Source organism: Aquarana catesbeiana, linkage group LG04, assembly GCF_042186555.1.
Source record: "Aquarana catesbeiana isolate 2022-GZ linkage group LG04, ASM4218655v1, whole genome shotgun sequence".
Classification (NCBI taxonomy): Eukaryota; Metazoa; Chordata; class Amphibia; order Anura; family Ranidae; genus Aquarana; species Aquarana catesbeiana.
In genome coordinates, this window is record NC_133327.1 from 685,955,719 (window position 1) to 685,966,936 (window position 11,218).

Genomic DNA, 11,218 nt, shown 5'->3' on the forward strand with positions numbered 1-11,218 from the left:
AACCGGTGATACCCCATCCACCACACCATTACACCTCCACCACCAGCCTGAACCGGTGATATCCCATCCCCCACACCAATCACCTCCACACCAGCCTGAACCGGTGATACCCCATCCCCACCCACACCTTTACACCCCCACCACCAGCCCTGAACCCGGTGATATCCCATCCCCCCACACCATTACACCCCCCACCACCAGCCTGAACGGTGATATCCCATCCCCCACACCATTACACCCCCACCACCAGCCTGAACCGGTGATACCCCATCCCCCACACCATTACACCCCCACCACCCAGCCTGAACCGGTGATATCCCATCCCCCCCACCTTACACCCCCACCACCAGCCTGAACCGGTGATACTTTCATTACCTCTATCAATCGATCTTTATTCATACATCGATCGTGGTGTTTTGAATGCTTTAAAGTAGAGAGAGGGGATTTGGAGTCGGATTTCTCTATAAAGAGGACCTGTCATCACTTATTACTGTCACATGGGATGTTTATATTACTTGTGCCAGCAATAAAAGTGATAAAAAAAAAAAGAATTAAAGGGACAGTGTAAAAATTCTATTTAGAAATAAATATATATATTTTAAAGCCCCCAATTTTCCCCCCCCCCGACACTGAGGGGAGGGGACGCTGATAGGACGACACGCTGAGGGGAGGGGACGCTGATAGGACGACACGCTGAGGGGAGGGGGACACCATCAGTGTCCCCTCCCCTCAGTGTGTGGTCCTATCAGTGTGTCGTCCTGAGGGGAGGGGGACACAGAGGGGAGGGGGACACAGAGGGGAGGCACCCATGGAAGGACACTGATAGGGGGGCACCAATGGGAGACATTGATAGGTGGATTGATGGGAGGGGCACGGATAGGATGATCTGATTGGGGGGGGGTGGATGATGGAGGACACTGAGGGGAGGGAGAAGAAAGGAAATGCTGATCACGTCTTCTATGTCGCTCTGTGATTGGACACGGCGGATCACATGGTGAAGAGTCGCTGATTGGCCTTTCCTGGATCTGTGATCAGCAATGATGAGAGCCGCCCAATCACAGGAGGACGTCATATGACGACATCCCAGAAGCGGACAGCCCCCTGTAGACGTCATTAGTGGGGGACATTCAGTAAAGTGTGACGTGTTTGGTATCTAATTACTCGGTGTGACGATCGTCTTTTATATTTTACCAAACATCGTGTATTATACAGTTTTGTGTGGATGAGAATGTAAGAAATTATGGATTGTTTCCTGAATTGGGGGTTGAGAAGCACAAACACCGGTTGACCTGAAATATTGGACCCCCACCATTATATTCTCCGGGGGTCTCCGCTCATATTTGGGGTTCGGGGAGATTCTCCAGAATAAATGTAATGTGAAGGGAGTACAGAGCCCCTCCCCTCCCCGGTTACCTTGGTGACGGGCTCCGGCTCCCCGCACAGTTTGTTCGCCTCCTCATCGCTCAGCCCGACCAGCTCCGGAGTCTCCGCCATCTTCCCGTCCGCGTCCAGTGACGTCACCGGACCCGCCCACCTTCAGTCACCTGACAATGAGCGGAGCCAACGAGCGATAACACAGGGGGCGGGGCGCGACCGGTAATTGACAGATAAGGGGGCGGAGTCACTGAGTGACAGCAGCGGGCGGACAGGAGAGAAGGACACGTGCTGCTCACACCTGCGGCTCTCACTGGAGGGGGGCGGGGCTACTGGAGACGAGTCACCTGACCTGGCGCTACACAGAAAGCGGCAGTGGGCGGGACTGTCACAGAGAAGAGACCTCCCACCTCCACCTTATATACCCTTCACTGGCAGCACCGAGGAGCCGCCCCCTCACCCCATCCTCCAATCACAGCTCAGACAGCAACTTCACTAGGAGGAGCTACCAGTACTTACCCCCTCCCACCCACATTACTAATACCCTCCCACCTACACCCCACATTATTAATACCACCCCCCTCCCCCCCATAGAGTGCCAATACCCTCCCCCTCCCCCCACATTACTAATACCCTCCCCCTCCCCCCATAAAGCACCAATACCCTCCCCCTCCCCCCCACATTATTAATACCCTCCCCCTCCCCCCCACATTATTAATACCCTCCCCCTCCCCCCACATTACTAATACCCTCCCCCTCCCCCCATAAAGCACCAATACCCTCCCCCTCCCCCCCACATTATTAATACCCTCCCCCTCCCCCCCACATTATTAATACCCTCCCCCTCCCCCCACATTACTAATACCCTCCCCCTCCCCCCACATTACTAATACCCTCCCCCTCCCCCCACATTACTAATACCCTCCCCCTCCCCCCATAAAGCACCAATACCCTTCCCCTCCCCTACATTACTAATATCACCCCCTCCCCCCACATTACTAATACCCTCCCCCTCCCCCCACATTATTAATACCACCCCCTCCCCCTCCCCCCCACATAACTAATACCCTCCCCCTTCCCCCCATAAAGAGTGCCAATACCCTCCCCCACATTATTAATACCCTCCCCCACATAACTAATACCCCCCTCCCCTCATAGAGTGCCAATACCCTCCCCCCTCCCCCCCACATTATTAATACCACCCCCTCCCCCCATTACTAATACCCTCCCCCTCCCCCCCACATTACTAATACCCCCCCTCCCCCCCCCACATTATTAATACCACCCCCTCCCCACATTACTAATACCCCCCCCTCCCCCCCCACATTATTAATACCACCCCCTCCCCCCCTATTACTAATACCCTCCCCCCTCCCCCCACATTATTAATACCACCCCCTCCCCCCATTACTAATACCCTCCCCCTCCCCCCCACATTATTAATACCCTCCCTTCGACTCCATTACTAATACCCTCCCCCCCACATTACTAAAACCCTCCCCCTCCATAGACTACCAATACCCTCCCCCCATAGAGTACCATTAGCCCACCCCCCACAGTACTAATATCACCCCCCTCCCCCCCATAGAGACTAATACCCTCCCCCACCCCCCATAGAGTAATAATACCCTCCCCCTCCCCCCATAGAGTACCATTACCCCACTCCCCGTCACAAAGTACAAGCACCCTGTACCCTATGTGGTTCATACTTTCTTCTTGGGGCTCACAAGCTTATTGAACAGGGAAATCCCGGACGAGCCCCCCCCCCCCCAACATGTAGCCCCACCCCCTCAGGAGCCGCTGCGTATTCTGGGTACCTTGTCCACTACCGAGCCTCGAGCAGAGTGTTCTCCCTGCTGACACCACCAAGATGATAGAAAGACAACAGAAACTCCAATAACCCCTCGTTACATCCAAGGTATGCAGATACCATCTCTGAACACACAACACATCCAACCTTGAAGCAGATGGACTACAGCAGCAGAAGACCACACCGGGTGCCACTCCTGTCAGCTGAGAACAGGAAACTGAGGCTACAATTGGCACAGGATCACCAAAATTGGACAATAGAAGATTGGAAAAACGTTGCCTGGTCTGATGAGTCTGGATTTCAGCTGCGACATTCAGATGGTGGGGTCAGAATTTGGGGCATGGATCCATCCTGCCTTGTATCACCGGTTCAGGCTGGTGGTGGGGGTGTAATGGTGTGGGGGATGGGATATCACCGGTTCAGGCTGGTGGTGGTGGGGTGTAATGGTGTGGGGGGATGGGGTATCACCAGTTCAGGCTGGTGGTGGGGGTGTAGTGGTGTGGGGGATGGGTATCACCGGTTCAGGCTGGTGGTGGGGGTGTAATGGTGTGGGGGATGGGATATCACCGGTTCAGACTGGTGGTGGGGGTGTAATGGTGTGGGGGATGGGGTATCACTGGTTCAGGCTGGTGGTGGGGGTGTAATGGTGTGGGGATGGGGTATCACCGGTTCAGGCTGGTGGTGGGGGTGTAGTGGTGTGGGGGATGGGTATCACCGGTTCAGGCTGGTGGTGGGGGTGTAATGGTGTGGGGGATGGGATATCACCGGTTCAGGCTGGTGGTGGGGGTGTAATGGTGTGGGGGATGGGATATCACCGGTTCAGACTGGTGGTGGGGGTGTAATGGTGTGGGGGATGGGATATCACCGGTTCAGGCTGGTGGTGGGGGTGTAATGGTGTGGGGGATGGGGTATCACCGGTTCAGGCTGGTGGTGGGGGTGTAATGGTGTGGGGGATGGGGTATCACCGGTTCAGGCTGGTGGTGGGGGTGTAATGGTGTGGGGGATGGGGTATCACCGGTTCAGGCTGGTGGTGGGGGTGTAATGGTGTGGAGGATGGGGTATCACCGGTTCAGGCTGGTGGTGGGGGTGTAGTGGTGTGGGGGATGGGTATCACCGGTTCAGGCTGGTGGTGGGGGTGTAATGGTGTGGGGGATGGGATATCACCGGTTCAGACTGGTGGTGGGGGTGTAATGGTGTGGGGGATGGGGTATCACTGGTTCAGGCTGGTGGTGGGGGTGTAATGGTGTGGGGGATGGGGTATCACCGGTTCAGGCTGGTGGTGGGGGTGTAGTGGTGTGGGGGATGGGTATCACCGGTTCAGGCTGGTGGTGGGGGTGTAATGGTGTGGGGGATGGGATATCACCGGTTCAGGCTGGTGGTGGGGGGTGTAATGGTGTGGGGGATGGGATATCACCGGTTCAGACTGGTGGTGGGGGTGTAATGGTGTGGGGGATGGGATATCACCGGTTCAGGCTGGTGGTGGGGGTGTAATGGTGTGGGGGATGGGGTATCACCGGTTCAGGCTGGTGGTGGGGGTGTAATGGTGTGGGGGATGGGGTATCACCGGTTCAGGCTGGTGGTGGGGGTGTAATGGTGTGGGGGATGGGGTATCACCGGTTCAGGCTGGTGGTGGGGGTGTAATGGTGTGGGGGATGGGGTATCACTGGTTCAGGCTGGTGGTGGGGGTGTAATGGTGTGGGGGATGGGATATCACCGGTTCAGGCTGGTGGTGGGGGTGTAATGGTGTGGGGGATGGGGTATCACCGGTTCAGGCTGGTGGTGGGGGTGTAATGGTGTGGGGGATGGGATATCACCGGTAGAGGCTGGTGGTGGGGGTGTAATGGTGTGGGGGATGGGGTATCACCGGTTCAGGCTGGTGGTGGGGGTGTAATGGTGTGGGGGATGGGATATCACCAGTTCAGGTTGGTGGTGGGGGTGTAATGGTGTGGGGGATGGGGTATCACCGGTTCAGGCTGGTGGTGGGGGTGTAATGGTGTGGGGGATGGGGTATCACCGGTTCAGGCTGGTGGTGGGGGTGTAATGGTGTGGGGGATGGGATATCACCGGTTCAGGCTGGTGGTGGGGGTGTAATGGTGTGGGGGATGGGATATCACCGGTTCAGGCTGGTGGTGGGGGGTGTAATGGTGTGGGGGATGGGATATCACTGGTTCAGGCTGGTGGTGGGGGTGTAATGGTGTGGGGGATGGGATATCACCGGTTCAGGCTGGTGGTGGGGGTGTAATGGTGTGGGGGATGGGGTATCACCGGTTCAGGCTGGTGGTGGGGGTGTAATTGTGTGGGGGATGGGGTATCACCGGTTCAGGCTGGTGGTGGGGGTGTAATGGTGTGGGGGATGGGGTATCACCGGTTCAGGCTGGTGGTGGGGGTGTAATTGTGTGGGGGATGGGGTATCACCGGTTCAGGCTGGTGGTGTGGGGTGTAATGGTGTGGGGGATGGGGTATCACCGGTTCAGGCTGGTGGTGGGGGTGTAATGGTGTGGGGGATGGGATATCACCGGTTCAGGCTGGTGGTGGGGGTGTAATGGTGTGGGGGATGGGGTATCACCGGTTCAGGCTGGTGGTGGGGGTGTAATTGTGTGGGGGATGGGGTATCACCGGTTCAGGCTGGTGGTGTGGGGTGTAATGGTGTGGGGGATGGGGTATCACCGGTTCAGGCTGGTGGTGGGGGTGTAATGGTGTGGGGGATGGGGTATCACTGGTTCAGGCTGGTGGTGGGGTGTAATGGTGTGGGGGATGGGATATCACCGGTTCAGGCTGGTGGTGGGGGTGTAATGGTGTGGGGGATGGGATATCACCGGTAGAGGCTGGTGGTGGGGGTGTAATGGTGTGGGGGATGGGATATCACCAGTTCAGGTTGGTGGTGGGGGTGTAATGGTGTGGGGGATGGGGTATCACCGGTTCAGGCTGGTGGTGGGGGTGTAATGGTGTGGGGGATGGGGTATCACCGGTTCAGGCTGGTGGTGGGGGTGTAATGGTGTGGGGGATGGGGTATCACCGGTTCAGGCTGGTGGTGGGGGTGTAATGGTGTGGGGGATGGGGTATCACCGGTTCAGGCTGGTGGTGGGGGTGTAATGGTGTGGGGGATGGGGTATCACCGGTTCAGGCTGGTGGTGGGGGTGTAATGGTGTGGGGGATGGGATATCACCGGTAGAGGCTGGTGGTGGGGGTGTAATGGTGTGGGGGATGGGATATCACCAGTTCAGGTTGGTGGTGGGGGTGTAATGGTGTGGGGGATGGGGTATCACCGGTTCAGGCTGGTGGTGGGGGTGTAATGGTGTGGGGGATGGGGTATCACCGGTTCAGGCTGGTGGTGGGGGTGTAATGGTGTGGGGGATGGGGTATCACCGGTTCAGGCTGGTGGTGGGGGTGTAATGGTGTGGGGGATGGGGTATCACCGGTTCAGGCTGGTGGTGGGGGTGTAATGGTGTGGGGGATGGGGTATCACCGGTTCAGGCTGGTGGTGGGGGTGTAATGGTGTGGGGGATGGGGTATCACCGGTTCAGGCTGGTGGTGGGGGTGTAATGGTGTGGGGATGGGATATCACCGGTTCAGGCTGGTGGTGGGGGTGTAATGGTGTGGGGGATGGGGTATCACCGGTTCAGGCTGGTGGTGGGGGTGTAATGGTGTGGGGGATGGGATATCACCGGTTCAGGCGTACACCCCCACCACCAGCCTGAACCGGTGATACAAGGCAGGATGGATCCATGCACCAAATTCTGACCCCACCATCTGAATGTCGCAGCTGAAATCCAGACTCATCAGACCAGGCAACGTTTCTCCAATCTTTTATTCTCCAATTGTGGTGATCCTGTGCCAATTGTAGCCTCAGTTCCCTGTGTAGATGATGTAGAATCTTCTTCAGATGTCTTTTAAAAGCTTCCACAAGATGGCGCTCCAACAAAGCTAATGAGCCGATCACACTCTCCAGTATTGGCATTCATGGAATATCTATCAGGAGATCAATAATGTGATCAGATGTGTAATGACAGCTCCGCTCTGCTCTGGTAAAGTTATAATGAAGACGTGTTTAACCCCTTAATGACGAAGCAAATTATAACACCTGTACCCAGTGTTGCACATTGTCATGTGTTAGTAAAACTGATTGGCTGTCCCAGTGGTCACATGATGCTACTGACCGTTAGTGAGGAATGATTTTACTAAATGAAAACTCGCCTGTCCCTCAATGAACAATGTTTGCGTTGCTTTGTTATCTTAAGAATGGATAAAGTTATCGGCCGATGATCAGGCCCATAGCAGAAATGTAAAAATTGCACAAGGTGTATACAGGTACAAGACACCCGTATACTGTATGTATGTATAACTTTTCTGGCGCCATCATGGCAGCGTACATGTGCTAGTGTGCTGCCATGGATTGGCACCAGGAAATAAAACGGTAAAGCCTCATACACACGATACGACTTTGTACAAACTTTTCCATGGATTTTTGTACAAAGGGCGTTGGCCTTAAACTAATTAAGAATACACACGGCAGGACTTTTTCATCCAACTTTCACCAAATCACGTGGTTTTTCAGCTCTTTACTGCCACCCTTTGGTCAACTTCTGTATGGGCGAGATTTGACACCTGCGAGCCCCGTCGCGGGGGCCAGCGCGGAGGTGGCTCGCTCATCGGGGAAGGAAAAATGTGTTTTTTCCTTTCGCGATGAGCGACAAGCATTGCCGACAGGTGTGTGGTATGAATCATGAGGGGGAACTCCACGCCAAATTTTAAATAAGAAACTGGCATGGGTTCCCCTCCAGGAGCATACCAGGCTCTTAGGTCTGGTATAGATTTTAAGGGGAACCCCCTACAACCGAAAAAAAATGGCGTGGGGGTCCCCCCCCAAGATCCATACCAGACCCTTATCCGAGCACGCAGCCCGGCCAGTTAGGGAAGGGGGTGGGGACGAGCGAGCGCCCCCCCCCTCCTGAACTGTACATGTACATGTACAACATGGGGGGGTGGCCGCTTTGGGGCAGGGGGGCGCCCTGCGGCCCACCCACCCTAAAGCACCTTGTCCCCATGTTGATGAGGACAAGGGCCTCTTCCCGACAACCCTGGCCGTTAGTTGTCGGGATCTGCGGGCGGAGGGCTTATCGGAATCCGGGAGCCCCCTTTAATAAGGGGGCCCCCAGATCCCAGCCCCCCACCCTATGTGAATGAGTATGGGGTACATGGTACCCCTACCCATTCACTTGGAGGGAAAAAAAATGTCAATAAAAAAAACACACTAGATAGGTTTTTAAAGTAATTTATTAGGCAGCTCCGGGGGTCTTCCTACTTCTCCGCTCTCTCCGGCCTCTTCTCCCGCTCTCCGGTTCTTCCGCCGGGCTCTTCCGGTATCTTCTGCTCTTTTGCTAGCGGTGGCCCGGTATTCTCCGTCGCCTTGTTCCTTCTTCTCTTCTTCCGATGTTTACACAACACTCTCTCCCCCTGTAATGCCGTGTGCGTGGTGCGTGACTACTTATATAGGCATGGGGCGTGGCCACCGGGTGATGTCACCCAGTGACCCCGCCCACTTATGACTTCACATTCCCATCATGCCCTGGGACTGTGATGTCATAAGGGGGCGGGGTCACCGGGTGACATCACCCGTGACCACGCCCCATGCCTATATAAGTCACCATGCACACGGCATTACAGCGGGAGAGAGCGTAGTATCAACATCGGAAGAAGAGAAGAAGGAACAAGACGACAGGGAATACCGGGCCACCGCTAGCAAAAGAGCGGCAAAAGAGCAGAAGATAGCGGAGGAGCCCGGCAGAAGAACCGGAGAGCGGGAGAAGAACCGGACACCGGGAGAAGAGGCCGGAGAGAGCGGAGAAGTCAGAAGAAGACCCCCGAAGTCGGAAGAAGACGGAGCTGCCTAATAAATTACTTTAAAAACCTGTCTAGTGTGCTTTTTTATTGACACTTTTTTTCCCCCAAGTGAATGGGTAGGGGGCCGGATTCCGATAAGCCCTCTGCCCGCAGACCCCGACAACCAATGGCTAGGGTTGTCGGGAAGAGGCCCTTGTCCTCATCAACATGGGCAGGGCGCCCCCCTCCCCCAAAGCACCCACCCCCCATGTTGAGGGCATGCGGCCTGGTACGGTTAAGGGGGGGCGCGTTTGCCCCTTTCCTGACCGGCCAGGCTGCTTGCTCGGCTAAGGATCTGGTATGGATTTTGGGGGGGACCCCCACACCGTTTTTTCGGCGTAGGGGGTTCCCCTTAAAATCCATTCCAGACCTAAGGGCCTGGTATGCTCCCAGAGGGGAATTCCCTCTCGCGCTCGCTGCAATAGGAAAATGTGTTTTTCCTATTGCAGCTAGCACGAGATGTACAGTACCCTGTCACCAAGATCGCGCTGGAAACATTCTGGCGGGCGGGTACTGTAGTTTGTACAAAAGTCCGATGGCTTTGTGTAGACACGATCGGACTTTGCTCCATCGGACTTTTGTTGCCGGAAAGTTTGTCCGTTCGCACAGCCAACAAAAGTCAGATGAAAACCAAAAAAGTTTGTCCGATGGAGCGTACACACGGTCGGATGTTGCCCCAAAACAGCTAATTTGCATGTTTGTTGTCAAAAAGTCCGATCGTGTGTACGGGCCTTAAGTAGTTGATACAATTTTTTGTTATAATTCCTCCACTACCTTTCTTCACTAGATGGCGCTATGGATTCACAGAAAAAGTTATTCTAACTTTTCACTTTACTCATTTAACTACTTCCAGTCCTTACCATCTCTGACCAGTGGCGGCTGGTGCTCAATTTTTTTTGGGGGGGGGGCAGAAAACAAACCACCCGCCCCCACCGTCACTTGCTCGTCCGCCCACCAGCCCCGCACTTACCCCATCTAGGTTGCTTGCATCTTTGGCTCCTTCCTGCATCTCCTTCTCCTCGGTGACTTCACCCTGCGTATCCTCCTCCTCGGCGGCTTCATGGCAGCTTCACCCTGCATCTCCCCCTCCTCGGCGGCTTCACTCTGCGTCTCCTCCTCCTCGATGGCTTCACCCTGCTTTTCCTCCTCTTTAGCGAATTCATAGCGGCTGCACCCTGCATCTTCTCCTCGGTGGCGTCACCCTGCGTCTCCTCCTCCTCGGCGGCTTCATGGCGGCTTCACCCTGCGTCTCCTTCTCAGAGGCCTCATGGCAACTTCACCCTGCATCTTCTCCTCCTCAGCAGCTTCACCCTGCGTCTCCTCCTCCTCCACGGCTTCACCCTGCATCTCCTCCTCCTCAGCAGCTTCATGGCGGCTTCACCCTGCGTCTCCTCCTCAGCGGCTTCACCTTGCATCTCCTCCTCCTCAGCAGCTTCATGGCGGCTTCATCCTGCGTCTCCTCCTCCTCGGCGGCTTCACCCTGTGTCTCCTCCTCATTGGTGGCTTCACCCTGCGTCTCCTCCTCCTCGGCGGCTTCACCCTGCATCTCCTCCTCCTTGGCAGCTTCACCCTGCGTCTCCTCCTCATTGGTGGCTTCACCCTGCGTCTCCTCCTCCTCGGCGGCTTCACCCTGCATCTCCTCCTCCTTGGCGGCTTTACCCTGTGTCTCCTCCTCGGCAACTTCACCCTGCATCTCCTCCTCCTTGGCGGCTTCACCCTGCATCTCCTCCTCCTTGGCGGCTTCACCCTGCGTCTCCTCCTCCTCCTCGGTAGCTTCACCCTGCATCTCCTCCTCCTTGGCGGCTTCACCCTGCGTCTCCTCCTCCTCGACGGCTTCCTCCTTGGTTGCCAATACAGTCGCTTTTCCTCTCTGCCAATCGGGTCTTAAGGCCGGCTTCCTGATTGGCCGGGAGGAAAAGGAGACTGTATTGGCCACCGAGGAGACGAATATTACCAGACTATGGTCACACAACTGGGTGGGCTCAGGAGGCAGTGCTCTGCGCCCCAAGCCCACCCTTTTTTGAAGCCAAATAGAGTCTCAGACACTAATCATGTGCTTTAAAAAAATAAAAACCCCATTGAAATCCATACGCCCTGCATGTAGTTTAGGGGCTGGGCACATGTATTAGGGGGCGGTGAGCCTGCGCCCCTTAG

At 55.8% G+C, this 11,218-nt stretch overlaps 1 protein-coding gene across 1 annotated transcript in view; it reads right to left on the bottom strand.

The window, feature by feature from the left end:
- GLO1 (glyoxalase I) overlaps window positions 1-1,571 on the bottom strand; it is a 28,095-nt gene extending 26,524 nt beyond the window's left edge. The window contains exon 1 of the mRNA XM_073628761.1: window positions 1,414-1,571. Within this exon, the coding sequence (XP_073484862.1) occupies window positions 1,414-1,494 (81 nt within the window). The 5' untranslated portion in view covers window positions 1,495-1,571. The remainder of the gene's footprint in view (window positions 1-1,413) is intronic.
- Window positions 1,572-11,218: the final 9,647 nt, after the last annotated feature.